The sequence below is a fragment of the Xiphophorus maculatus genome, chromosome 22, assembly GCF_002775205.1.
Source record: "Xiphophorus maculatus strain JP 163 A chromosome 22, X_maculatus-5.0-male, whole genome shotgun sequence".
Taxonomy (NCBI): Eukaryota; Metazoa; Chordata; class Actinopteri; order Cyprinodontiformes; family Poeciliidae; genus Xiphophorus; species Xiphophorus maculatus.
Window position 1 is genome coordinate 3,330,570 of NC_036464.1, and position 25,466 is coordinate 3,356,035.

Genomic DNA, 25,466 nt, shown 5'->3' on the forward strand with positions numbered 1-25,466 from the left:
CAGGTTGTTTGGTCAGTGACTGGACTCAGAGGTTCTTTAAAACCCGTTTTATTGGTTCTGTTCTACAGGTTAAAGTGACGTTACCGAGGCGGAGTGTCAGCCGGACTCAGTCCGGTTCTGGCGCTCCACCTCCCCAAACTCAAACACACAACAGGAAGTGATGTCACACGCTCGGCTCGTTAAATGAAACATTAAAGCGGAAGTGAATAAAACCCGATCAGATTCGGCTCGTCCACCTGGTTGCCATGGAGACGGCATTCACACGGCTCTGGCTTCCGATTGGCTGAAGTCTTCATGATGTCGTCTCAGTGAGTAATCTGATTACTCACCTGGGTTGCCATGGAGACCCAGTCCATCAAAAAGCAACGTACACCTGACAGAGGTCACCTGACCTCCTGCCAATCAGGACGATTCCTGAACAGGTGAATTCTGATTGGAGGACTGAGGGGGTAGGGTTGACAGTAAGAGGTCAAAGGTCAGGATCCAAACACCCTAGAAAATCCCTGAAAGCTGCTCCGACCTCAGGCTGCAGCTGCAGCAAGCCGATTGGTTCAAAAAGGTTCGTTAGTGGGCGGGGCTAGTCCGCGGTCACAGGTGCTGCCAGTCGATGGCGACCAGCGTCTGATTGGCCTCCTGAGCGTGACCTATGACCTCAGCAATGCCGTGCTGTCGCCACAGACGCTCGATCTTCTGGTAGCGCTCCGAGCAAAGGTGGAGCGGGTTCCCCCGCCTGCAGGGAACAAATAAAACCAATCAATAATCAGATAATCCCGACTCGGCTCCATCCTGGTTTCATCCGTTCAGACCAAACCAGCATCTATTCAGCAGACCAATGAGGTCGATCACAGATTCACTGATGCTACGCTACGTTCCTCACACCAAACCAAAACTCTTATCGATTATTGATAAGTTAAAGGAAGTAAACAATAGCAGATTGACTGAATGCGTATTTACATTTCCAAATGTTTGTTTAATAAAAACAAACATTATAATCCTCCCCGTCATTTGCTCAAATTTACAACTTTAATCTAATCCAGTGGTTCCCCTTTAAATACTGGTGCCAACCCAGTCATGTGGATCAGTTTGAACACTGCTGCCCCCTAGTGGCCGGAGGACTGTCTATCAAACACGCCTCTATTGGAGACGAACTGAAGCAAAAGTATGAACAACTAATACGGCTCCACCTGATTACATACCTTTACCACTTTATGACCAATGGTCTATTAAAGGCCTCCAGAAACACTATGGAATAGTAACGGTAAATAAGGGCCATTTTAAAATCAATTGTGTTTAAAATGATACTACTTGAATCAAGAGCAAAATTAATTGGTGATATTTTAATGCAGGGTGATAAAAAAGACCAAACAGAAATAAGAAAAGGGAATCAGTAATAAAACTTATTGGCTCCTGATCGGCATGATAAGGCTCCAGCATGAACTCCGGCCGGCCGGTTCATCTGCTGCCCTGGTTTTGTGAAACAGCCCTGCGGTGGATGGGTCCCCCGCCTGGGCCCCAGACAGCAGAGGTAACCAACTCTGAGTAAACCTACCCAGCTCTGTGATGCTCCGGACGGGAGAAATACTCTACTGAGTACAGAAGCCCTGATCAATGGAGCCCAGATAACACGATTCACCATGGCAACAGCAGTAAAAAGGACGTACTTGAGACCAGGGTCGGTTTCTCCATAGTCGTCCAGGTACGGCGGGGGATAGAAGCAGCCCTTAGTTTTACCTGCGACGAACAACACCTGGCTCTCCCTGACCCTGCACACGCACACACACACACACACAGGTTACAGCGCCGAAGACTGAATCAACGGGTGTGATCCACGTGGAGGCAGCAGTGTTACCTGAGGAAGAGGCCGATGCCCGCTCCACAGGTGAAGGTGTGGGCAGTGCAGGCTCCAACGTCCTCTCCCTCCACCTCCGTCTGGCAGCAGTAGCTCTGAGAGCACAGCATGCAGCCGCACACCAGGCACAGCGTGGGGGCGCGAGACTTATCCCCACCGGACCGCGGACACCTACACAGGGACACACAGGAGCTAGCGTCAGGAGCTAAGGTCAGGGCAGGGGTTAGCGTCAGGAGCTAAGGTCAGGAGCTAGGGTCAGGAGCTAGCGTCAGGAGCTAGCGCCAGGAGCTAGGGTCAGGAGCTAGGGTCAGGAGGTAGAGTCAGGAGCTAGGGTCAGGAGCTAGCGTCAGGAGCTAGCGTCAGGAGCTAAGGTCAGGAGCTAGGGTCAGGAGCTAGCGTCAGGAGCTAGCGCCAGGAGCTAGGGTCAGGAGCTAGCGCCAGGAGCTAGGGTCAGGAGCTAGGGTCAGGAGGTAGAGTCAGGAGCTAGCGTCAGGAGCTAGCGCCAGGAGCTAGGGTCAGGAGGTAGAGTCAGGAGGTAGAGTCAGGAGCTAGCGTCAGGAGCTAGCGCCAGGAGCTAGGGTCAGGAGGTAGAGTCAGGAGCTAGGGTCAGGAGCTAGCGTCAGGAGCTAGCGCCAGGAGCTAGGGTCAGGAGGTAGAGTCAGGAGCTAGCGTCAGGAGCTAGCGTCAGGAGCTAGGGTCAGGAGCTAGCGTCAGGAGCTAGCGTCAGGAGCTAGCGTCAGGAGCTAGCGTCAGGAGCTAGGGTCAGGGGTGCAGTCAGCCTGCAGTTCTCCTCCTGTCAGTCGGGGGCACTCACGTGAAGCTGGAGGCCTGGTTGATCAGGATGCTGTAGTCCTCTGGCAGATCGATCAACCTGTTGGACTCTCTGGGGAACCGCACCAAGACTCCGCCCCCACGGAGCACCTGGCCCACACCTGGATGGCAGCACCACCTGGAGCAACACACACACACTCAGCTGGATTGCGTCAGCTGTTGTTCCGGCTTCTGTTTCTCTAATGTTTTCATCCGTTTCCATGGAAACAGGAACCAGAGACCAGGTGTGAAGGACAGCAGCAGATCACCTGGCTGGTCAGAAACGGACTGGGAGCAGACTGGGACAGGACTGGAAACGGACTGGGAGCAGAATGATAACGGACTGGGAGCGGACTGGGAGAAGAATGATAACGGACTGGGAGCAGACTGGGACAGGACTGGAAACGGACTGGGAGCAGAATGATAACGGACTGGGAGCGGACTGGGAGCAGAATGATAACGGACTGGGAGCAGACCCCTCCCCCATGCGCTCCATCACCTTGCGGACTCTGGCTGGGGGCAGAGGGTAGGATCAGGGTCAGAGTTCGTGACTAACACATGGCACAGCTTCACAGCTCCTCCTCCTCTTTCTGCCCCCCCAGGGTTGGGTTTTGATCTGAAGCACCTGGCAGCTCACCTGGACCGGTGGTCAGGTGGGTTACCTGTGGATGAGCGGCTCCAGCAGTGTGCGGTGGTTCTGGTACAGCAGCAGCAGGTTGGAGGGAAGACTGAGGTAGCTACACAGCGCCTCCCACTGGCCAGGTCCAGTACCTGCAACCAATAACAGACAGGTTCAGGTGAAGCTGCCGCAGGTGGAGGTGTGCAGCGTGCAGGTGTTCTCACCCAGCAGGTCAGCAGGGGGCGACGCAGAGTTCATGTAGTGGAAGAAGAGGGCTGCGGTCCGGAGGAAGGGCAGGACGCCGGCTCTGACACACCTCCACAGGCGCCACCCAGAGGACACGTCAGGTAAACACCTGCTCAACGCACACACACACGCCTCGTCAGCCAATCACATTCTCCATCCACACGCCCGATGGAACCACCGTCACACACCTGCCCAGGTGATCCCTCAGCCTGCCGTACAGCTGACAGGTGAGTCGCTCCTCCTCCGACTCCTCACCGTCCTGATCCATACTCGGCTCACCTGGACACCACAGGGACAGGTGAGTGACAAACAGGCGAGGGACTAGCCGTCTCTGTCTGAATGTCCTTCCCTACCGGCTGTGAAGGTGAGCAGAACCTGAACCAGGTGAGCCACAGTGACCAGGTGAAGCAGGTGAAGGTGAGCTGAATCCACAGAGCTTTGTCCTGATTGGTCCAGACTGTGCAGGGAGCTGGAGGACAAGACGCTGTACACCTGCAGACAGGAGGGCAGGGGTCACCTGGGGGTCACCTGGGGGTCACCTGGACACTACCGGGACTCACCAGCAGGTGGAACATGTCCACATCCAGGATGCAGGGAGGGTCCTCCAGCTGGGAGTCCGGAACCAGAACCAGAACTGGACCAGACAGAAACCAGTTAGTGTGTGGTGTGTAGTGTGTGTGTGTAGTGTGTGTGTGTGTACTGTGTGTGTGTGTGTGTGTACTGTGTAGTGTGTGTAGTGTGTGTGTGTACTGTGTAGTGTGTGTAGTGTGTGTGTACTGTGTAGTGTGTGTGTGTGTACTGTGTAGTGTGTGTAGTGTGTGTGTGTACTGTGTAGTGTGTGTACCTGACAGCAGCCTGATGAAATGGTTCTGAACGGTTCTGATTGGAGCAGTGGTCCAGCAGGCTGAACTGAACCGGGTCAGAGAACTCAGACAGTCATTCTGAAACACAACAGGTCAGGCAGAGGTCAGAGGTCACCCTAAGGCTGAAGGCATAATACCAGGAGGCGCTCTCACCTGTCGACAAGGTAAGCTTCCAAACAACGGCTTCTTCTCATCCATCAGGAGGCGCTCTGCAACGAAAAGACAGGAAACTAAATCACTCCTGACCCGGGGTTACCTGCCAGGTAACGAGTCAGCAGATGACCTGTAGGCCAACCTGCCAGGTGAGAGCGTACCTATGCTCTGCATGGTGTAGGCGCAGGTGGACCAGCTCAGCACCGGGACTCGGGGGTCCTGCTCGTTGGGGTTGACCTTGAGGCCGACCTTGTAGGCCGACATGCTGAAGGTGTTGATCATCTCACCGACGCCGCTGGAGAACGGATTCCTGAGGGAGGAAGTGATATCGCTGCTGACATCATCAGCAGTACCGCTCAGCCCCGCCCCCCAGGCGTTGGGACTCACTGTGGCACAAAGCCGACCCCGAACCTGTCAGGAACCGCTGGCTCCGCCTGCTGGGCCGCACCTGCAACAGACACCCACTTGAACACCTGAACGCCGGCTGATAGCCCCGCCCCCCGGCAGGTGACTGACCGTGTGACTGCTTCCTGTGGGTGGAGTCTAGTGCTGCTGCTTGCTGATTGGTTCTCTTCAGCCAGGTCTCCAGACACAAATGCTCCACGCTGAGGACAAACAACCGTCAGGAAGCTCCGGCAGCGCGGCACGTCACACCTGTACCTGAGTGTGGGCACTACCTGCGGTCAGGTGAGGAGGCGTGAGGCAGCAGGGGGATGACGGTGTTGCTCAGACATTCGCACAGCGGACACAGGAACTCCCCGTTCTCCACGTCGTAGCTGGTGTGACCTCTGAGCCGCTGCTGCCGCCTCTGCTCCTTCTGCTGCACCGCCTCAAAGTACCTGAGCACACACAGGTAGGGGTCAGGTGGGGTCAGGCCAGCTGGCTGCCGATGGGACGACGTGGCTGCAGGGGGTCACCTCTGCCAGCAGGTGGCATGCATGATGTGTCCACAGCTGGCGGTGTGGACGCCCACCGAGAGGTCAGGGTGCACGAAGAGCGGGTCGAGGCGTTCTACAACAGAGAGACGAGTCGTCAGCGCCGACCAATCGGGGAACAAGCGGCTGGACGCCGCGGCTAAGCTCCGCCCACCTGGGTCGGAGACGCAGCGACTGCGGTTCTTGGACAGCACGGTGGATCTCTGGATGAAGGCTGCCAGCACCATGGCTCTGCCGTGACCTCTGACCTCCTGCACCTCTTGACACAGGATGCAGGTGACCAGCTGGCGGCGCTCGGCCCCGCCCACCCGCCTGGGGCCCACGCAGATCTGAGCGGCACAGGTGGGCTCCGAACTGGGAGGACTGGGAGCGAAAAGGAGAACACGGTGGAGACAGAGAAAAACCAGTATACAGAGCTGTGCCTCCAGCTGTGCCTCCAGCTGTGCCTCCAGGTGTACCTGTGCTCGGCGGTGGCGGCGGCCGCCTCCAGCTCCTCCATGCTCTGCTGGAACAGCTCCTTGTTCTCATTGATGAAATGTTTCTGCATCTCAGACATCTGGGCCATGACCTTCTCCCTGCGGAGCCGCGCCATCTCCGCCTTCCGCTTCCTCTCCGCCTTGTCCTTGTCCCTCACCGTCTGCAGGAAGCCGTCCAATCAGAGCAGAGGGCGGGTCAGACAGGAAGCCATCCAATCAGAGCAGAGGGCAGGTCAGACAGACGGGAAGTGAAGGACTCACCTCCTCTGGGCGGCGGCCATGGCTGACGCTGACGCTGGAGCCAGACGTTCGCTCCCTCGTGGTTTTGATGTTTCCCACCATCTGCACACCAACACACCACGTCTAACTCACTGGGAACCAGTCAGGCCACTGGAGCAGCTACACCTGCAGCTGCAACTACCTTGAGGATCCAGGTGATCATGTCCTTGTGGACCTCCAGGTGAGGGGCGCTCTGCAGGTTCTCCAGCAGAGCCAGGATGCTTCCAGAGGTGCTGGGAGCCTCACCTGGACCTGAACACACAGGTGAATCACAGTCAGACCGGCTGCTCCTCACCTGCACACCAGGTGAGCTGAGCTCAGGTACCGACGTGTGATCTTGCTGCTGAAGGTGAAGGAGACGTCTTCGTCTCCGCCGCTGCTCTCCAGCTGCTGCTGCTCCTCCAGCAGCGCCATGGCAACCAGGTGCAGCACCTGTAGGGAGAGGGAGAACTGGATCAACACCAGACCCAGACCCAGGTCCAGAACCAGACCCAGAATCGGGTCCAGAACCAGACCCAGAATCGGGTCCAGAACCAGAACCAGACTCAGAACCAGACCCAGAATCAGGTCCAGAATCAGACCCAGAACCAGAACCCACCCTCTGCAGCATGGACTCGGTCCAGCCTCCTCCGCTGGGCTCTCCTGCCCACTGCAGCACGGCGCCCTCTAGTGCCAGCAGCACGTCGCTCTGCAGCAGGTTGACCAGGCTGGCGAACGGCGGGCAGAGGGGGGGCGGCCGGGGCGGGGGCAGGGCTGCAACACACACACAGGTTACCATGGTGACCAGGTGAGTCTATGACGGCTCTGTATCTCGTACAGAGACAAGGAGCTGCCAAAAAATTAATAACATTTGTTGTTTTTTTAAAGTAAATTAAAAAGATGTTTAAAATAAGTTGCTTTATAGCTAAAAGGGTTAAAGGTCAGAGTTCGGCGCAGCGCCTGCAGCTGACGGCTGGACCCACTCTGGTACCTGCAGGGCAGAATAATTTCTGAATTTGTATTATCCAACCGGCTTCACTGTTAACAGAACTGTAGAAAAAAAGATCTTTTGTGCCAAAACATCTTGTATGCAGCGGGTCTGTGGGGGTCAAAGGGCACGCCGAAGCCTAAATCTTATTGGTCAGTTTGCTTTTGTTAATCTGGCGGCTTGGCGTTTCTCTGTGAGCTAAAAATGAACGAGTGGAGTTTGAACCTCCTATAGTTCTAAGAAGTGGTTTGGACCCGGCGGAGCGTTTTAACGGGTGCGGTTCTGACGGGTCGCTGGTTCTGACGTCCGCTCTTTCTGAGCAACTCAGACTGCGAGTTAAACCATTTAATCTAGTTGAAACATTTCCCAAAAGCAAACATTGTTGCTTCACCTTCTGTCCTCTGGACGTGTGAAGCTGTGACCAGCAGCCTCGTCTCTCTGAGGTCACAGGGTCGGCTTCGCTCTCACGTCTTTCATTTAGCATCGATTGTACCGAGAAAAAATGTCCGCTGGGTAAATTTAGGGTTGAGCTGGTGGCCTGGACAGCCGGTTGTGCTCTGGCAGGTCCGGTGCGGCGATAGTTTAGTGCTGCCCTCAGATCTGTCGGACATTTTTTCTGACTTCTGCTGATGTCAGCCACCAGGTGAGCTGTCAGCTACTCAAAAAACAGCTCATGACCCAGCGACCCGCCAGAACCGCACACGGTAAAAAGCTCAGGCTGAATCTTAGAACCACGAGAGGATCGAACTCCAGCCATTCCTCTTCAGCTCACAGAGAAACGCCAAGCCGCCAGATTAACAAAAGCAAACTGACCAATAAGATTTAGGCTTCGGCGTGCCCTTTGACCCCCACAGAAGTACACGATGTTTTGGCACAAAATACATTTTTTTCTACACAGTTTTGTTAATAGTGAAGAGGGTTGGACTATAACTATTCTTTTCTTTTTTTTATTTAAAGGAAAATCTCAAGGTCTCACAGCTGCAGCTGCCGCAACAATCAAACCGTCATTCTGGGTCATTCAGAATCAGAAAAGCTCCAGCAGGGAATCAAAGTTAAAACGGTGAACTAAATCACCACTGATGGCTGCATTAGTAAGACCAGGATGTAATCGTACATGTCTGATTGTGATAAAGCCAAAATAATTCATGTCCTGCCCTTCGTGTTGCTCTGGACCATGAAGCGGCCCCCGGCCTCAGGTTGGTGACCCCTGACCTATGACAGGAACCGCTGCTCACCTGTGTCCTCGCCGTTCTGTCTCCTCAGCTTCCTCTGAGCCTCCTCTGCCTGAAACGCAATCCGTAACCATGACAACCCATAACCATGACAACCCGTAACAAGCCGCCGAAGCCCGACCGGTTCCGACCCGGTTACCTTGGACTGATCCGCCCGGCTGTAGTGATGGAAGTAGAGGTCGAAGTGTCTGGACCACTCAGGACGCAGCTCATACAGGCCCCGCCCCGTCACACCTGGCTTCCTGTCAACACAACACACCTGCTGCTGACCGCTGTTAAGGTGGACATGTTTAAGGCGGAAGGCCAACAAACACAGACTGACCTGAATGATGCAATGCTGTCAATGACTCTCTCCAGACCCGTCTCTTTGTTGCCCTGAAAAACACCATGCAGCCAGGTGAGCAGCCAGGTGAGCAGCCAGGTAACCATGGTAACGGCTGTGTCTTACGTTCTCAGGCAGACCCTTGACCAGCTCGCTGTGAGCCATGGGTCTGATGCACAGCTGGTGGAGGATCTCCCTCCTGACCTCATCCAGCGGCTCCACCTGGCCGACACCCGGAACGTAGCGCTCACCTGGAGGACCGGGACACGTCGGAGGTCAGCTCACCTGCTGCAGGTCAGCCGGAGGTCAGCTCACCTGCTGCAGGTCAGCCGGAGGTCAGCTCACCTGTCGGACTCACCTACCACCATGATGACGAGATGCAGCATCTCCTCTATCAGCGTGTTCTGTTGGGCCAGGTCCTGCACACAGAGCACACAGAACCGGGTCAGAACATCAGAGAATTATATGTCCATATCGCCCATCTCCAACCTGACCCGGTTCTGGGTTCTGACCCAGTTCTGACCTTGTTGGCCTCCCTGTATCTCCTCCGCAGGTCGGCGGCGCTGAAGGTGTGGAAGAGTTCGAAGCGGCTCAGAACGATCATCAGGAAGTGATTCGGATCCATCATGGAGGCGCCGACCTGGAGAAACAGCAGCCGTTACCAGACCCAACCAGAACCAGAACAGAACCAGAGCTGACCCAAGCAGGACCAACCAGAACCAGCGTACCTGCAGCATGGCCAGGTCCTTGTCGAACATCTCCACTCTGCACTTGACGTTGTGATAGTAGTAGATCTGGAACACAGGAAGCATCAGCCGCTGTTGCTGCACACCTGGGCCTCTCAGCCAATCACAGACACTCACCTGGTTGATCAGAGAGAAGCCATTCCTCCTCCACATCCCAGCATGCACCTGTGCACAGAGCACCAGGCAGCGCAGAGGCAGCTCTATCAGCAGGTGAGGGCTGAGCTCCCCCTGGTGGACAGAGGCAGTGATTGGTCAGGAGCCTGGAGGTCGACTGGCCGGAGGTCACCCAAACAGAGGTCGCCCGAACAGAGGTCACCCGAACAGAGGTCGCCCGAACAGAGGTCGCCAAGAGGTCACCCGAACAGAGGTCGCCCGAACAGAGGTCGACCGGCCGCTGGCCGGAGGTCACCCGAACAGAGGTCGCCCGAACAGAGGTCGCCAGGAGGTCACCGAGCTGCCCACCAGAGGTCACCCGGAGGTCGCCCACCAGAGGTCACCCTGAGGTCGCCCGGCTGGAGGTCACCCGAACAGAGGTCGCCAGGAGGTCACCCAGCCGCCCACCAGAGGTCACCCACCAGAGGTCAACCACAGATCGCCCACCAGAGGTCACCCACCAGAGGTCAACCACAGATCGCCCACCAGAGGTCGCCCGGCTGCACAAAAAAGAGGTCAACCAGAGGTCAACTGGAGGTTGCCTGTCGACTGACCAGGGGCAGCTGTTCGGGGAGTCGTGACGCCACCTCGGTCCTGCTGAGGAGAACATGGAGTCCTGAGAGGAGAAACAGCCAGGTGAGGATCAGGTGAGCTGCAGATACCGTGATGCTCCTCTGGTCGCTCCCGCTCACCTGCTAGCAGCCTGCATACAGGCAGGTGGATGGACACCTTCTCCTGGGACACCTGGTACCTGAAGGTGTCCACGGCGTGACCCGCCAGGCTCAAGCTGATTGGCTGCTCGCCGTCCGGCAGGTCGCTCTGGCACTGACTGAGCGCGCTCAGACACTTCTTATACGCCTCGATCAGAACGTGCTCCTGAGGGCGCAGATGGTCACATGATCAACACCTGAGTAACACAAGCCCCGCCCCCAGAGTAACTAGGTAATGTTGGCCAAGATCTCCAACATCCTGCATCACATGATGAATGCATGCAGCTTGTTGCTGCAGGGACTGCAGGCTCACGTCACTGCTGCACTGTGCTACATGCTACAGCTACATGCTACGGCTCACGTCAGTGCTGCACCATGCTACGGCTACATGCTACGGCTCACGTCAGTGCTGCACCATGCTACGGCTACATGCTACATGCTACGGCTCACGTCAGTGCTGCACCATGCTACGGCTACATGCTACGGCTCACGTCAGTGCTGCACCATGCTACGCCTACATGCTACATGCTGTGGCTCACGTCAGTGCTGCACCATGCTACAGTTACATGCTACGGCTACATGCTACATGCTGCGGCTCATGTCAGTGCTGCACCATGCTACGGCTACATGCTACATGCTGCGGCTCACGTCAGTGCTGCACCATGCTACGGCTACATGCTACATGCTGCGGCTCACGTCAGTGCTGCACCATGCTACGGCTACATGCTACATGCTGCGGCTCACGTCAGTGCTGCACCATGCTACGGCTACATGCTACATGCTGCGGCTCACGTCAGTGCTGCACCATGCTACGGCTACATGCTACGGCTACATGCTGCAACTCACGTCAGTGCTGCACCATGCTACGGCTACATGCTACGGCTACATGCTACGGCTCACGTCAGTGCTCCACCATGCTACATGCTACGGCTACATGCTGCGACTCACGTCAGTGCTGCACCATGCTACGGCTACATGCTACGGCTACATGCTGCGGCTCACGTCAGTGCTGCACCATGCTACATGCTACGGCTACATGCTGCGACTCACGTCAGTGCTGCACCATGCTACGGCTACATGCTACGGCTACATGCTGCGGCTCACGTCAGTGCTGCACCATGCTACATGCTACGGCTACATGCTGCGGCTCACGTCAGTGCTGCACCATGCTACGGCTACATGCTACGGCTACATGCTGCGGCTCACGTCAGTGCTGCACCATGCTACGGCTACATGCTACGGCTACATGCTGCGACTCACGTCAGTGCTGCACCACTCCTGCATCATGGTGATGATGTGCGTCAGCTTCATCTGCAGGGTGAAGGCCGCCTCCCACTCCGGCTCCATCTCGATGTGTTGGCCCACCTGTCTCACCACCGGGTCCATGCCCTGCAGGGACACGCAGGTCCAGTGAGGAGCGGGCCCCAGCTGCAGCTCCTCCTCCCGGCCGCAGCTTACCTGCATGCACCTGAGCAGGTCCAGGAAGGCTTCGAAGCCGTCCAGAAACTTGGTTCTGAGCTGCTGGCTCCACTGTGGGGGCGGGGAGATCAGGACGTACCTGCAGACACAGCGCACCCGGTGAAGAGCCTGGGGGGAAAATACCAGGTACCGGGCCAGACCGGGCCTTACTTCAGGTCTCCGATGAGGCTCTGGACCCGGCCGAACTTGAAGGCCTGCTGGGCGGTGTAGCGGTCGAACTGGAAGCGGCCCTGAGCGTCGCGGTGGCGAAGCTGATCCACGAAGGTTCTGATGATGGTCATCATCAGGTTCTCCTCCACCATCAGCATCCGGGCCTGCAGGTACACACAGCCGCTTCTGAACCGGCCCGCTTCCTGACGCCAGCGGTGGCTGCACTCCAACAGGTGAGAACTGGTGAGCATAGGCTCCGCCTCCTTCGTCTGAGACTCACTACGCCTGAGCCGGCTTCCTTAACGCTAACGGCAGCTAAGCTAACTGTGGCTAAAGGCTACAGATAGCAGCTCACTAACATTTACAGATCTCTGAAGCCTTCATGCTCTACATTATTAATTTTCTGATCACTGCAGTAGGTGGCAAATAGATAATCAATTATCCTATTGATTTCTCATTCAGTCAAAACTAATCAACACTGTTTCCTCAAAGTAACGTTCTGTCGTTTGCATAGTGAACTTATTTAATAAGTTCAAAACGATTTCGTTAATTTATGCACTGCAGATCCGCTAGAGGGCGCCAGTGAGCCGGTTCAGACTGTGAACTGGTTCCAGTCCAGGCTGCATTCCTCCAGTCTTCCACTCAGAGTTTCTAGATGAACAGTTGACCTCTGACCCCGCCCTCCTGGCGGTGTTGGACCAGAACCCACCTCAGCTCAGCAGAACCGGGTCAGTACCACCGGGGAACCAGGAACTCACCAGCGAGGGAACAGTGAAGATCTGCACCGACAGGTCAGTGACGGAGAACTGCCGGTCGTGGTCGTCTCTGATGAAGTCGCTCTGCAAGCGCTCATAGTTCTGGGGTCGGGGGTCGGGGGTCAGGGGGGACAGAGAGAGAGCGGTGTTGGGGCAGCAGAAGAAGAAGAGCTACTCACCACGGTCGGCACGGTGAACAGCTGCACCGACAGCGCCGTCACCGACACCAAGCGGTCGTGGTCGTCCTCCATGAAATCTGTCTGCAGCCGTCTGTAGTTCTACAGGGGGACAGGTCACCTCTGGGTCAGAGGTCAGAGGTCAGCCCCCAACACATACTGCTGTTACCAGGGAACCAATCAGAGCCCAGCAGAGTGTGGCTGCCATCAGTTGGTTCTGCTGACCTCTGACCTGTAGCATGACATGGGTCACCCAGAACCGGTTCTACTGGTTCAGTTCAGTGGTGATCAGAACCAGAACCAGAGGTCACACTGACCTACGAGACTGGTCTGGATCTAAACCTGGACCTGGTTCTGGACCAGTTTCTCAACTCAGAACCTAGGTACAGTTCTGCAGGCGGTCCGGTCCAGGTTGGGTCAGGTCAGGTGAGTTCTGAGTGTGGTCAAGTCTGTCCGGTCCATCTGGTCCGGTCCGGTCCAGTCCCTCTGGTCCGGTCCGGTCCATCCGGTCCAGTCCAGTCGGGTCCGGTTACCTTGGCAAACCGGATGGCGAACAGCTTCTTGAACTTGCGGTCCATCAGAAGGCTGTTCATGAGCAGCTGGTGGTAAATGTTCCGAGCTCCTGCACAGACAGCCAGAACCATCAGAACCTGGCAGGCCCGGCGCCCTCCCCAGCCTGTGAACTCTGACCTTTCCACATCTTGGAGTCGTTGAGCATCAAGCGGTCCACCAGTGAGGAGTTCTCGCCCTCCGGACCGGGTCGCAGCCCCACCTGGCACAGGACCCGCCTCAGGCCATCTGAAAGAGCCACAGTGAGCAAAGCCATGCCCCAGGGCATCGTGGGTAATGCGGCCGAGACGTACCAGAGTACTGGATGATCTGGCCCAGCCAGCTGAGCGCCTTCAGAGCGAAGCACTGATGAGCCACCAGCGCCGAGTGCATCACCTGGACCCGCAGGGGCTTGGACTGCCGGCTGGTGCTCCTCTGAGGGGCAGAGGTCAGGGGTCAGAGGTAAGGGACAAACTCTGGCTCCGCCCACACAGCTGTCTGCAGCTCACCACAATGACGGCCTTCGCCTGTTCACAGAACTGATGGTCCCCAAACCGGACCGACTTCCTGCCCTGCAGAGACAGAGAAGGTGACGACCAGAGGTCACGCCGACCTACGAGACCCGTCTGGATCTAAACCCAGACCCGGTTCTGGACCGGACCAGAACTAGTCCAGGTGCTGTACTGACGTCTCTGTCCACGGTGGTGGCGAAGCTGACGGCTTCCTTCTGGCTGCAGCTGACAGCTTTCTGCAGCGTGTAGATGACCTGCTCGTAGGTGTGGGCTTCATCATTAAACAGCATGCAGTAGTAGCTGTCGCTCCGCTGCCTGGAGGGGAAAGAGACACTCAGAACAGCAACACGCCACTCTGCTGCTGCTAAAGCTAACTTTATTTATGAAGCAGCTAACAATCCCACAATGCACTGCAAGCCTTCTCTCTGTCCTGACCCAAGGCCCAGCGGCCAGCCGGTCCTCTTGTGACGCGCTTATCAAAATATTCACTAAGATCCAAAACGTTTGTTACTAAAGAACAAAAAAAGTCAACAAGGCGTGTTCAAATTAATGACCCAACAACAATAATAGTCTAGGTATTATTGTTTCAACAAGGTGTTGTGCCACTCTGAGCGTTTCGGCTCTGCTAAATCAAAAACGGACTCAAAGACCGACTGACCATCAGAGCAGGAGTTTAAATCGGCTCACCAGCCTCCGCTGTGATTAATAATCACTAAATAAACATCCAGCCTGAAAACCTGATGTCGTAACGGACCGAACGTTGTGTTTTCAACCCAATCTCTGCTCGGCTTGCGGTTGCCACGGCAACAAAGAGAGCAAAAAGGTCGTCGTGGTTTAGAGCGGATCACCTGTTCAGGTGGTTTCAGCCGCGTTCAGAGTTTCTGAACGTTCAATAAACCACAAACTTGGACTAATGACCTGGTTCCTTTGTGAGTTTACGCCACAACAAACATCAAACAGGACAAATTTATTTCATTTAGTATTTAACAAACAAATGGCTCCTACCGCAATAATTATATGAAATTAATATCATTAATATTAATTGTTGGATATTAAAAACCAGCTTGCTGCTCTCTGGCGTTGAGCTCAGAGTCTGAGAGGATTTTCCTCCATCAAACATCAGATTAATTTTCGCCTCTTATTTAGTGGAAATATTGATGTTGGTGAGACTTTGTCCAAAATGACAACCTTTCTAGCTCCGCTGCTGAAAATGAGGAGCAACATTCACAAATGAGATTGAAATCAAATCCAGTTCAACATCTGAGCTGATTCCTCTGGATCCTGTTGGAGGAAAAATATCTAAACTTCACAAGATGTGCTTTAACCTAACAGAGCTCTGTGGTTCCTGCTGGCAGTCTGATGTTTCTCATACTGAGGTCAAAGTTCAGATCTGCCATAACTGACTGACAGCTGCTGCTGCCTCAGGTTTGTAACCAGTTTCTGACTGTGAAACCAGTAACCTCCTACCAGTGTCAGAATCTCACTGAGGAAGAAACTGCATCAGGTTTCCATCACTTTAATATTTCTGCTGTATCTGATGTATATTTGCATATAAAATAAATCAAAAGAGTTTCATTTACGGTTTTTATATCTTCATGTCATGGGGCAGATCTCAGACAAAACGTAGATGTTGGTTTCAAAATGTTTGGGCATCCCTGGTTTAGAGGCTAGCTGTTAGCCAAGGAGCTAACAGGGTTAGCTAGCTGAACCTGCTCAGTTATAGTGTCTGAACTATTAGCTTAGCATGATTAGCATCTTCGCATTAAAAACTGTTCCAGACTGATCCATCCCTGGAGCAGCAGCAGCTCAGGTTTGGCCCAGTCTGGACCAGTTAGGCCCAGCTCAGTCCAGTCCGGACCACTGTGACCAGGTTTGACCTGTTCGGGACCTACGGCGGCTCCAGGCCTGCAGGCAGCTGGTCCTCCTGCTCCCAGGTCAGCAGGTCGACGGCGTACTGCAGGATGATGGAGAAGATGCTGTAGCTCCTTTCCTCCACAGCAGGGGGCAGCAGAGAGACCGGGTCCTGGAACACAGTCAGCAGGAACAAGCTGTGAGTCTGGGCCAGGGCGGGTCAGAACCGGGCCAGCAGCAGTCTCACCTCCTCGGTCTCCCGGTTCCGGTTGGCAGGTGTGTGGTTCTGGCAGGACGGACCGGTCTTCCAGGCCTCGGCGTCTCCACAGTCGCAGAAGCCTCCGCCTCCTGACGTGGTCATCTGGGGACAGAGAGGTCCGGTCAGCCGGGTTCTAATGGTTCTGGTTCTGGTTGGACTCACCCGGTAGCGATGGTGGCAGTGGGCGCTGGCCAGGAAGCACTGCATGCACAGAACACAGGTTGGGTCGGCCGCACACTCCCTGAGGACACACCGGGTCAGAGTGGGTCAGAACCTCGGCCCGGTTCTGATCCCTGAACACTGGCTTTGCTGCCATCCTGTTCCAATACCAGTCTGAAGAACCAGTTCACAGCTAGCGAACCAGAACCTGTGAGAACAGAACCTCTACCTGACCTCCAGGGAAACACAGAACCGGGTCCAAAAGACTCCTACACCTACCAGTCCCTACCGGACCAAACCGGTCCCTACCGGATCATACCAGTCCCTACTGGACTAAACCAGTCCCTAATGGACTAAACAGGTCCCTACCGGTCCAAACCGGTCCCTACCAGCGAGACTGGAGGTCCTCCAGGCCACTAGAGGGAGTCGATCAGGGGACTCAGTACAGACAGGATGTGCAGAAGAAAGTTTTAGGAAGGCAGAAACGCGGCTCTTCTTCACATTAACATTACAGCAGCATATTTACGTTGGTGATCTTAGCGACTCCAGGCTCCCCCTAGTGGATTGGAGGACTTCAGCCTGTGGAGGCAGGTGGCAGTTTTATACTTGCTGTTTTTGCCGTTTGCATAATTTATTCTTGATCTTCTGTTTCCTGTGTTTGCAGCGTTTCCCTGTTTGTGTATTCAGTTAGCATCATTAGCAACGTTAGCAGCTAGTTTCACCGAGTAACGACCTTTTCTTCCTGTTCCTACATCACAGAAATAGAGGCATGAATTATCAGAGAAGGCCAGATTTTGTTGAACGATAAATTGTTCCAGAAGTTATTGTGATAAACAATAATATTGCTGTTTTGAATATAATGGTAATAGCAAAGTAATGCAGGAACACATTCTCAAATTTAAATTTTGATGAACATTTAACACTGAACTGGAAGACATTTTAAATATCCAAAATAAATAAACAAAACAAAGTGAATGATGACATTTATCATCCATGTTTTGGTAGAAAGAGAGAACTGATAAATCATGCCAATGGAAATTATTGATATTGTTTCTCCATGAACAGGTCAGGTGACTTACCTGCAGGAGTAGGTGGGCTCCCCCACCTTGAAGACGTGTCCACAGAGCGCCGCCGCCCCCCCGCCCTGCTGCAGCAGCGCCAGGCCGGCCGCTGGCTCCCCCCCCAGCAGGAGCCACTCCAGGGGGGCGAGGAGCAGCAGCTGGAGGGCCAGCTCCTCCCGCTGCTCCTCCCGCTGCTCCGCCACGCCGCCCCCCTGGCACAGGACGCGGGGCACGTACTCAGCCAGGTGGCGGTACACCTCCTGCTGCAGGTCGGCACACGCCAGCCAGCGCTGAGGAGGAGGAAGGTCAGAGGTCAATCAGGTTACTGCCAGAAAGAACCGGATAAAACCTGCAGCTGATCCAGAACAGAAACGGTTCTGATGGAAAACACATCCAGATTACCTTCATCGGTTCCCTGTTAATCCAGATTACAATCTATAATCAATAACCCTAACCCCACTTCAAACTGGTTCTGTTGGGTCCAGGAGTAGAATGGGAGGCGGATCCTTCAGTCCCAGTTCACCCTGAATATTTCCCGTATTAAAACTTTCCTGACCTGCTGGCCGGGGTCATCCTGAGCTCCTCCTGTAGTCATGATGCTACCGGCTGCTGCAGGACAAACTGGCCACTCCTCCTCCCTTTCTTCTTCTACTACTCTCCAGTTTGCACCGTTTGCCGTCATTTTAACCTTTGGTTTCCTGTTCTTTTCTCTCCATGGCAGCTTCACCTGCTCTGTGTTCTGATTGTCTGCTTCCTTCCTGGAGGCGGCTGACATGATGCTGCCATCACCTAATCGCTCTCCCTCTCCTGGTATGAACCTACTTCTCTTCTGTCCAGGTATCCAGAACCTTCTTCTCTGGGTCCGAGTCCGGATGCGGTTCCGTGTTCCAGCAGTAATCTGGAACGCTGACCCGGATCCAGCCGCCGCTCTAAGGTCATTACTGGCCGGCTTCAAACCTGCAACCTCAATCTTAGACCCCATAGTTGCCGCCAGGGTCAGGGGGTCCGACCTGACCTGACCTTTGACCCAGGTCGGCCTCAAGGACTCCTCCACACCCAGAGCCTCAGCCTGGGAATCGAACCAGCGACCCTCGGCACCCTGCGGGGTGTCTAGAGGAAGGCGTCCACAGCCACGCAGCTCGCCATCATCCTCAGCTGTTTCCATGGCAACTGTCATCTGGTCCACAGGTGCAATGGGCCACACCTGATCATGTTTGTTAACCTGGCGTGACGTCACCAGCTGTCCAACGACCCACAGCCCGCCAGAACCGACCCAGAACTCCCCAGAACCCAGAATGAGAGTAAGAAGCCCCGCCGCTGCTACCGGGAAGAACAGCTGGAGCTGACAGCCGCCAGCTGTGGCTACAGGTGTTCCTCCAGGAGAAGCGGCGCTAGCGCCGTTAGCTCCGCGGAGATTAAGCCGAAACAGGAGCCTCAGAGGCGGCCTGGGTCCGGCGGGCCGCCCCGCAGGACGGACCGCGCCGGACGGACCCGCAGCCTCCGGAGCCACTCACCGAGGCGGTGTCTCCGGGGGAGAAGCTCATGAAGTCAGCGCTCAGAGCGGACGGAGGATCTCTGGAAGGCTCCGCCATCTTGGCTCCTTCTCTCTGCTCGAAAACATCCGGAAGCGGAAACTGTTACGGTGGGGGAGGAACTTCGGCCAAATTTGGCCACATTAGGGCGGAGCTTATGTCAAATGGGGCGTGGCTCATTTGTTGATTTATAGATTGATTGGTTTTAAAAAAAAAAACAAAGAAACTGAGAAAATGTTTTTATGTTTTTATGACATAAATTAAGGCACTTACTGATGAAATATTCCAAAAATAAATCATCATAGCACCAGAACCACTGGAAACGGACCAGAACCACAGCCTTCTGGACTGGACCAGAACCTTTCAGGAGAAACATCAGAGCCAGCTGAAGGCCACTGACGTCATGGTGGCTGTTGTGGACGGCTAGCTCTGATCACGTGGTGTTGGTAGTGATTGTAGATCAGCTGCTGATCACCTGGTGACTTTAGTGAGTGGGTGATGAGGCAGGTCTACTTTTTGCTGACCGCTTTAAGCTAGTATGTTTTTGTCTTTGATCTCTGTTTAAACCAGCAGATCCGTTTTTAATGCTGCTTTTTTTTGTTCTGCCTTAGATTTTTGATGATATTGAGGAAAATAAAATCATTTTAACTGCAGCTTGGATTTAAGTTTTGATCAGCTGGCGCATCAACAAATGATTCCCCTATTCAGCTGAAGTATTACCTCATAAATGAAACTTCAAAACTCATTATGTGGCATTGTCTTCATTCGGTCTTTATTTTTCATTTGAAATCAAGAACATTTCAGTCAGTAAGTCCACATGGACCTTCGTGGTTCATCAGGTCATAGACTAGATACCAGGTTCAAGCTGGTCTCAAACAAAGTCATTCCTGATCTGGACCAGCTGCTGGACCAGAGATCGAAGCTCCTTCAGCTCTGCCTGAACGGCCTGGAGTTCCTGTTGCAGGTTCTTGGGATCTTGGACCTGCTGGTTCTGTCTCTCTAGGCTCTCCTGGCTCTGGTTGTGATGTTTTTTTGGTCCCTGAAGCTTCTGTTTCTGAGCTGTCTGAGACTCTTGGATGGAGAGGTTTTGAAGCTCATGGTTCTCCTGGACCTGAAGCTGTTGGTTCTGCTGGTGTTGTTCTATTGGGAACCTGCCAGAGAGACTGGAGGTCAGACTTGCTGTTTAGTTTAGCACTGACCTGTTCTGTGTGTCCTGGTGTTCTTGTCATGAAGTGCGGTGGTGTGAATGGTGAGCCAGACGCAGCAGACCCAGGATGAAATGATTATGGTGATTTAAGGTTGAGAACAAGGTGCAAACAAAAACAGTCCAAAATCCTGGCAGCACAGCAGAGCGGAAGGCAGAGGCTCAGCACTGGTAGCAACAGGACATACGACAACACACAACAAGGACCCGACAAAGACACAGAGACACAGGTGACACTAAATACACAGGAGGTAATCAGGGAACAAGACACACCTGGGAACTAATCAAGGGGAGACAGGACAACATGGAGACTCAGAAACAGAGGAAACTCAAAATTAATACACAGAAAAACTCAAACCATGACAGTTCTCACCTTGATCTGCTGGCTGCCTCCACTTCCCTCTGAAGGACCAGGAACTGGTCCAGAGTCTCCTGCAGGACAAGCCATCCCATCATGCCCCGGGAAGGAGGGACATGAAGTAGGAAATGTACGGATACCCACCCTCACCTGTCCTGTGACCTGTCCAAACTCATGGTGGTAACAGGAGCTCACTGAGACGTTATCGCAGGCCTCGCCCAGTGGAGAGCAGTGCTTGGAGATGTACTGGTTGTCATAGAAATGATGGAGGCGGGGCATGGAGTCTTCCACCTGCAGGATGACGGCGGCCTGCTGCATCACGGCATTAGCCCGGGAGTTATCATGCACCCTGAAACCACCAATCAATCAATCAATCAATCAATAGCAAGTCAGTCGATAGCTTTTATGGTGTTGGTTTAAATGTCTTTTCAGGTCATTTAGGTTACAGTCCGTATGTTGAGACCAGTCGAGGTGTGACCTCTGACCTCTGGAAGGTGTCAGTTAGTAGTGCAATCAGGAGGTTGATACACAAGATGGAGGACGCTGCCAGGAATGTTCCACACAGTAGAGGAGCCATGATGTTGTCCACAGTTACCATGGCAGCGTACTCGTACTCGTCCACCAGAGTGATCCGGTAAAGGCTGTAGAGTAGACCTGAGACAGACTGCATGCTGGGAACGGAGGGCGTTCCTGAGAACACAACACAGTTTCTGTCAGAGCAGAGCTGAACTCAGAACCTTCACAAAGTCGGACCCACTGATGTTCTGACCTCCGAATATGATCCAGAAGCTGCAGGCGTAGGGGATGAAGATCTCAGCATACAGGAACAGGAAGCACATCACATCCCCGACGATGTTCCCCAGCATGACGATGAAGGGCCCCATTAACCTGCAGAGCAGCACGGCTCAGCATCAGCTCTGCTACACATTAAACATGCTTCATCTGACAGGCTGGACCAAGCAGAACCAATATGGACGCTGTTCTGGGACAGTTTGGGTGTCCTGCATGTGGTCGACACCGGTCTACCTGATTCACATGGCTCTAAAACATCCTCAGCAAGTTCCTCAGAAACCTTGGAAGGATCCACTCATCTGGATGTTCAGGACACCAGTGGCTAACTGGACTAGCTTGTGCCTCCATCCCCCAAAGCTCCAACTGGAGCTGCAGATGCTGGTGGCTTGTTGGAAGACTTCAACATGAGGAAGGAGAACTGTAGGACCGACCCCAGACAGAGCGGTTCTGAAGCCGGTCTTCCAGCTAGAGCTTTGTACCTGAAGGCTCGGACATGCTTCATGAGTCGCAGCCAGAGGAAGATGATGGACATGGAGAAGAGGCGCAGACTGAGTGTGTGCAGGAGGACGGATGGCTGCAACACGTCGGCCAAGTGAGCGCAGAAGGAAGCCGTCAGCAGAGAGTAGACCAGCCAATCAAAGACATTCCTGAGAGCAGGTAGGAACACCTGAATGAATCCTACTGAGAGAAACCAGGTGTGTGTGTGTGTGTGTGTTGGTACCAGCGGTCCCGGCTGTAGTTGCCCCTCATCCTGTGGATCCTCCTGGTCTGATTCAGAAGATACTGTCTCTCCTGAAACACAGACACCACGGAGCCAGGACCGCTCCACTTAGCACAGCTTCTTCCTGTGATCAACCTGCAGAGTCAGAGTGACATCATGTCTCCTACTTGAGGCCACATGGGATGTGAGCAGCGCAGGTCGTCCTGGAAACGCCGCTCCATCCACCTCCGTCGCAGGTGGAGCTTCCTCCTCGACAACACAATGTCCTGGATCTCCCTGAACACCTCCTCCAGGGTCAGCAGGAGCGCCAGCACCACCAGCAGAACACGCCACCAGTCCTGGACAGACAGGTGAGACCGGTTAGCGCCACACAGGTGAGACTCAGACAGGTGGGAGGCACAGACAGCTCACCTGGGGAAAGGTGTAGCGATCAGGTGAGTCTTGGCAGACAGACATAGAAATGGCCACAGTCGTCCAACAAACATTGAGCAGGAAGTTGAGGACAAGGAGAATCCACGCCCCCAACCTGCCACAAGCAGAGTCATGATGTCACACCCACCAGCCAATGAGAGACAGCAGCGATCCAGGTAAAGTCTATCGGAAAGAGCTCACCTGCCATACAGTTTCCATTTGATCTCAATGAGCTTGAGAAAGACGGGATTCATGATGAGGTCCAGTTTCCCCTCCAGAACCACAACCTGCAGCTGATGACGACATCAGATGTTATTGAGACCTAGAACCAGATCTAAAACCAGAACCATCCAGAACCATTCCTTCTGGACGGTGTCCTCTGAGGATGGACTGTGGGGATCCTGACACCTCCCTCCCTAGTGGCCTTCTCCGGATCCTTGTGATTGTCCTACACCTGTAGGCCGCCATGCACCCTGCTGGGCCCTCTATCACCACCAGCTGGCCAGGAGGGTGAAGAGTGTTGCCCAAGGACACAATGGCAAAGGCAGACAAAGAGGGAATCGAACCTGAAAACTGAGGGACGAACTCCTACCAAAATCCCAGGTTATCTGTAATCTATAATCTCAGAGTCTGGTCTACTTACTGGGGTGGTTGGTTCACTGATTCCTGCACCTGCAACAGAGACAGTCTTTAGTCTGGTGGTCTGAGTCCCACCTGACAGAGGGGAGGCTCTGCTACCTGATGGGTCCCCAGGTGTGCCAGCCTCTGGTTCCAGCAGGTTCAGGTAGAAATACTCCTGTCTGGTCACTCTGTCCGTCACGTGGAACTGACGGAGCGCCTCCTGAGCCTGAACACAACACAAGTTACCTGAGCAACCCCAGACCAATCAGAGCTCTGTGTAAGGGGGCAGGGCTTAGTTACCACATGACTCATCCGACCAATCAGAGCAGAGATGCACATCTGTCCGTCAGAGTCCTTCACCCCAGCGCTCGCTCCAAGCTCCAGCAGGACCTGAGCTGCTTCACTGCGCTCTGGAAGGAGAGGAACTGATGATGTCACTCATGATGTCGTTAGCTATCTATGATGTCATACTGTGATGTAATGATCACCTATGCTGGCTGCGAGCTGCAGCGGCGTCCGCTGCTTGTAGTCGGTGCAGCCGATGGCGGCGCCGGCGCGCAGCAGCAGCTTGATGGATCGGACTGCGTCGTTCTTGGCGGCATAGTGAAGAGGGGTCTGCTGGTCCAGAAGAGTCCGGGCGCTCGGATCGGCTGACAACAGAACACACAGAGCTGGTACCGGACCTTCGGCACCAGAACCCCCCCCTCTACCTGGACCCACCGACCTTCCCGGTCCAGGAGGAACTGGACCATGTCCTCGTAGTCCAGGGCAGAGGCCACGTGCAGCGGTGTGACTCCGAACCGATCCGAGCCCAGAGGGTCTGATCCGCGGTCCAAAAAGAACCGCATCACATCTACGCTCCATGCTCTGGACACCTGAGGAAACACACCTGGGTTCAGCTGCACAGCTCAGTACTGCAGACAGGTAAACCAATCCACCAGCTGTGACCTCATGAAGGATGGTCTGTCCGTATCTGTCTGAGCAGTTTGGGTCGGCGCCGCCTGAGATCACCTCATCCAGAAACTGGAGGTCCACCTGAGCACAGAGACACAACCTGAACACCTGGTCGGTCTCACCTGGTCGGTCTCAGTTGGTCGGTCTCAGCTGGTCGGTCTCAGCTGGTCGGTCTCAGTTGGTCGGTCTCAGCTGGTCGGTCTCAGCTGGTCGGTCTGACCTGGTCGGTCTCAGTTGGTCGGTCTCACCTGGTCGGTCTCAGTTGGTCGGTCTCAGCTGGTCGGTCTCAGCTGGTCGGTCTCACCTGGTCGGTGTCCTGGTTGCTGGCTGCCAGATGTCTGAAGTGGTCCAGCAGTTTTTTGTCCAGGTGCTTCTGGAGTTTGGTAGTCGTGTCAGTCTCGTCTTCCTCTGCCAGACCTGTGTACCTGGCCTCCAGGTGAACACCTGGACATGAGGACAGAAACGTCTACCAGCCGGTCCTCAGGCATGACAAACCCAACTCACCTGAGCTCACCTGTCAACAGGCTGCTTCGCTGCTTCCGGCGCCTCCGAGAATACGACCTCCACCGAGACTCGGACCGGACCAGTCTAGATGGACCAACCTGCTGATGGACATGGATGGTCCCGGTTCTGCCAGTTGTGTCCATTCCGCCTGGTTACCAGTCAAGTCTCCTCCTGTCCTGCCGGTCGTTCCTCCGCTCGTCTCTGGGCCGAGGTCCGACGGGTCGGCTGCTGCTTATCATCGGCTCAAAGGTTTGGTCTTATCAGAGGGTGGAGGACGGACGGCAGGGCGGGGACAACGTCTCTGAGACGCTCGGGCAGAAACCAGGGGACAGCAGGACCTGAGCTGCTTCACTGGTCCTGAAGCAGCTCAGGTCAGTTCCTCTCTCTGGAAGGAGAGGAACTGACGATGTCACTCATGATGTCATTAGCCATCTATGATGTCATACTGTGATGTAATGATGACCTTTGCTGCTGTCTCCTGCCGCAGGAGCAGCAGGGGATTTATGGATTGGTAGGTGGTTAAACTGAGCCGCAGTGTTGCTGCGTGTGCAGGATCTTTATCAGCATACGGACATTTTTTAATGAATTTAATTATCAACTTATTTGGAAATGTTTGTGGTTAAAGGGATTAGTTGTAACAATCCACTTTATTTGGGAAATATTTATCAGTAATAATGCTGTAGGTTATTTAGTTTTTTAAATGTTAATATTTTCACAGGAATGTCGCCATGTTTTTCACACTGCAATGCATTCTGGGTAAATGACGTGTAATGGTCCAACTGCCTGGCTCCTTAAGTTATTAGGTTATTAAGCCTTTTTTATGGAGTTAAATTTGTTTCACAATTATTCAATCAAAAAAAATAGAATTGTAATCAAAACTTTGGGATTTGGAAAAAGGAAATTTAAATTAAAAAAATGAATCTGGTCAAAACTTTTTGAATTGTAATTTTTTTTAAACAAAAAAAATTGTTTAAAAAGCTTTTTTTTATTCAAATCACTCATTTTTGTTTGAAGAAGTGAAAAAGTTATATGAACCCTAGACATAAATTCAAACTGGA

The 25,466-nt window shown here is 54.0% G+C and overlaps 2 protein-coding genes across 10 annotated transcripts; both read right to left on the reverse strand.

Moving 5' to 3' along the window:
• Positions 1-32: 32 nt before the first annotated feature.
• ubr2 (ubiquitin protein ligase E3 component n-recognin 2) lies at positions 33-19,447 on the reverse strand. Of its 8 annotated transcripts, XM_023327207.1 has the most exons (47): positions 18,826-19,446; positions 17,330-17,601; positions 16,254-16,332; positions 16,080-16,193; positions 15,874-16,004; positions 14,158-14,296; positions 13,979-14,041; positions 13,784-13,904; positions 13,611-13,718; positions 13,454-13,542; positions 12,924-13,022; positions 12,748-12,846; positions 11,990-12,153; positions 11,819-11,918; positions 11,621-11,749; positions 10,343-10,526; positions 10,205-10,266; positions 9,615-9,725; positions 9,480-9,545; positions 9,275-9,391; positions 9,110-9,170; positions 8,878-9,002; positions 8,752-8,804; positions 8,569-8,671; positions 8,433-8,481; positions 6,829-6,983; positions 6,560-6,662; positions 6,373-6,482; positions 6,213-6,293; positions 5,934-6,112; positions 5,630-5,838; positions 5,458-5,551; positions 5,218-5,379; positions 5,057-5,145; positions 4,928-4,988; positions 4,702-4,871; positions 4,541-4,596; positions 4,369-4,465; positions 4,085-4,158; positions 3,878-4,016; positions 3,713-3,803; positions 3,503-3,633; positions 3,322-3,430; positions 2,664-2,798; positions 1,850-2,020; positions 1,662-1,763; positions 33-730 (listed from the first exon to the last, which is right to left on the reverse strand). In XM_023327207.1, exons 1-47 carry the CDS (start codon positions 18,901-18,903, stop codon positions 589-591), a joined length of 5,376 nt encoding a protein of 1,791 aa, XP_023182975.1. In that variant the 5' UTR covers positions 18,904-19,446; the 3' UTR covers positions 33-588. The 8 variants fall into 8 exon arrangements, with proteins under 8 accessions (XP_023182975.1, XP_023182973.1, XP_023182974.1 ...); XM_023327205.1 differs by having other exon boundaries at positions 16,080-16,332; positions 18,826-19,447; XM_023327206.1 differs by having other exon boundaries at positions 4,702-4,850; positions 16,080-16,332; positions 18,826-19,445.
• A 135-nt stretch (positions 19,448-19,582) lies between these two features.
• LOC102220998 lies at positions 19,583-24,797 on the reverse strand. 2 transcript variants are annotated; one of them, XM_023327213.1, is made up of 18 exons: positions 24,419-24,797; positions 24,209-24,348; positions 23,899-23,985; positions 23,675-23,825; positions 23,439-23,600; positions 23,251-23,360; positions 23,068-23,176; positions 22,973-23,001; positions 22,531-22,622; positions 22,330-22,444; positions 22,086-22,256; positions 21,919-21,989; positions 21,677-21,844; positions 21,175-21,293; positions 20,891-21,095; positions 20,550-20,754; positions 20,421-20,479; positions 19,583-19,994 (listed from the first exon to the last, which is right to left on the reverse strand). In XM_023327213.1, exons 1-18 carry the CDS (start codon positions 24,549-24,551, stop codon positions 19,715-19,717), a joined length of 2,406 nt encoding a protein of 801 aa, XP_023182981.1. In that variant the 5' UTR covers positions 24,552-24,797; the 3' UTR covers positions 19,583-19,714. The 2 variants fall into 2 exon arrangements, with proteins under 2 accessions (XP_023182981.1, XP_023182982.1); XM_023327214.1 differs by having other exon boundaries at positions 20,556-20,754; positions 24,419-24,796.
• Between the last annotated feature and the right edge of the window lie 669 nt (positions 24,798-25,466).

Bases quoted from the DNA above. Each gene is read 5' to 3' on its own strand.
- ubr2 (XM_023327205.1), bottom strand. From the start codon at position 18,903: ATGGCGGAGCCTTCCAGAGATCCTCCGTCCGCTCTGAGCGCTGACTTC. The intron at 6,663-6,828 runs GTGGGTTCTGGT...CTCTCCCTACAG, and splicing joins CCGAGTCCATGCTGCAGAGG to GTGCTGCACCTGGTTGCCAT. The intron at 4,597-4,701 runs GTACGCTCTCAC...TTTTCGTTGCAG, and splicing joins CTACACCATGCAGAGCATAG to AGCGCCTCCTGATGGATGAG.
- LOC102220998 (XM_023327213.1), bottom strand. From the start codon at position 24,551: ATGGACACAACTGGCAGAACCGGGACCATCCATGTCCATCAGCAGGTT. The intron at 23,177-23,250 runs GTAACTAAGCCC...TGTTGTGTTCAG, and splicing joins TTGGTCGGATGAGTCATGTG to GCTCAGGAGGCGCTCCGTCA. The intron at 22,257-22,329 runs GTGAGCTGTCTG...CTGTCTGTCCAG, and splicing joins ATCGCTACACCTTTCCCCAG to GACTGGTGGCGTGTTCTGCT.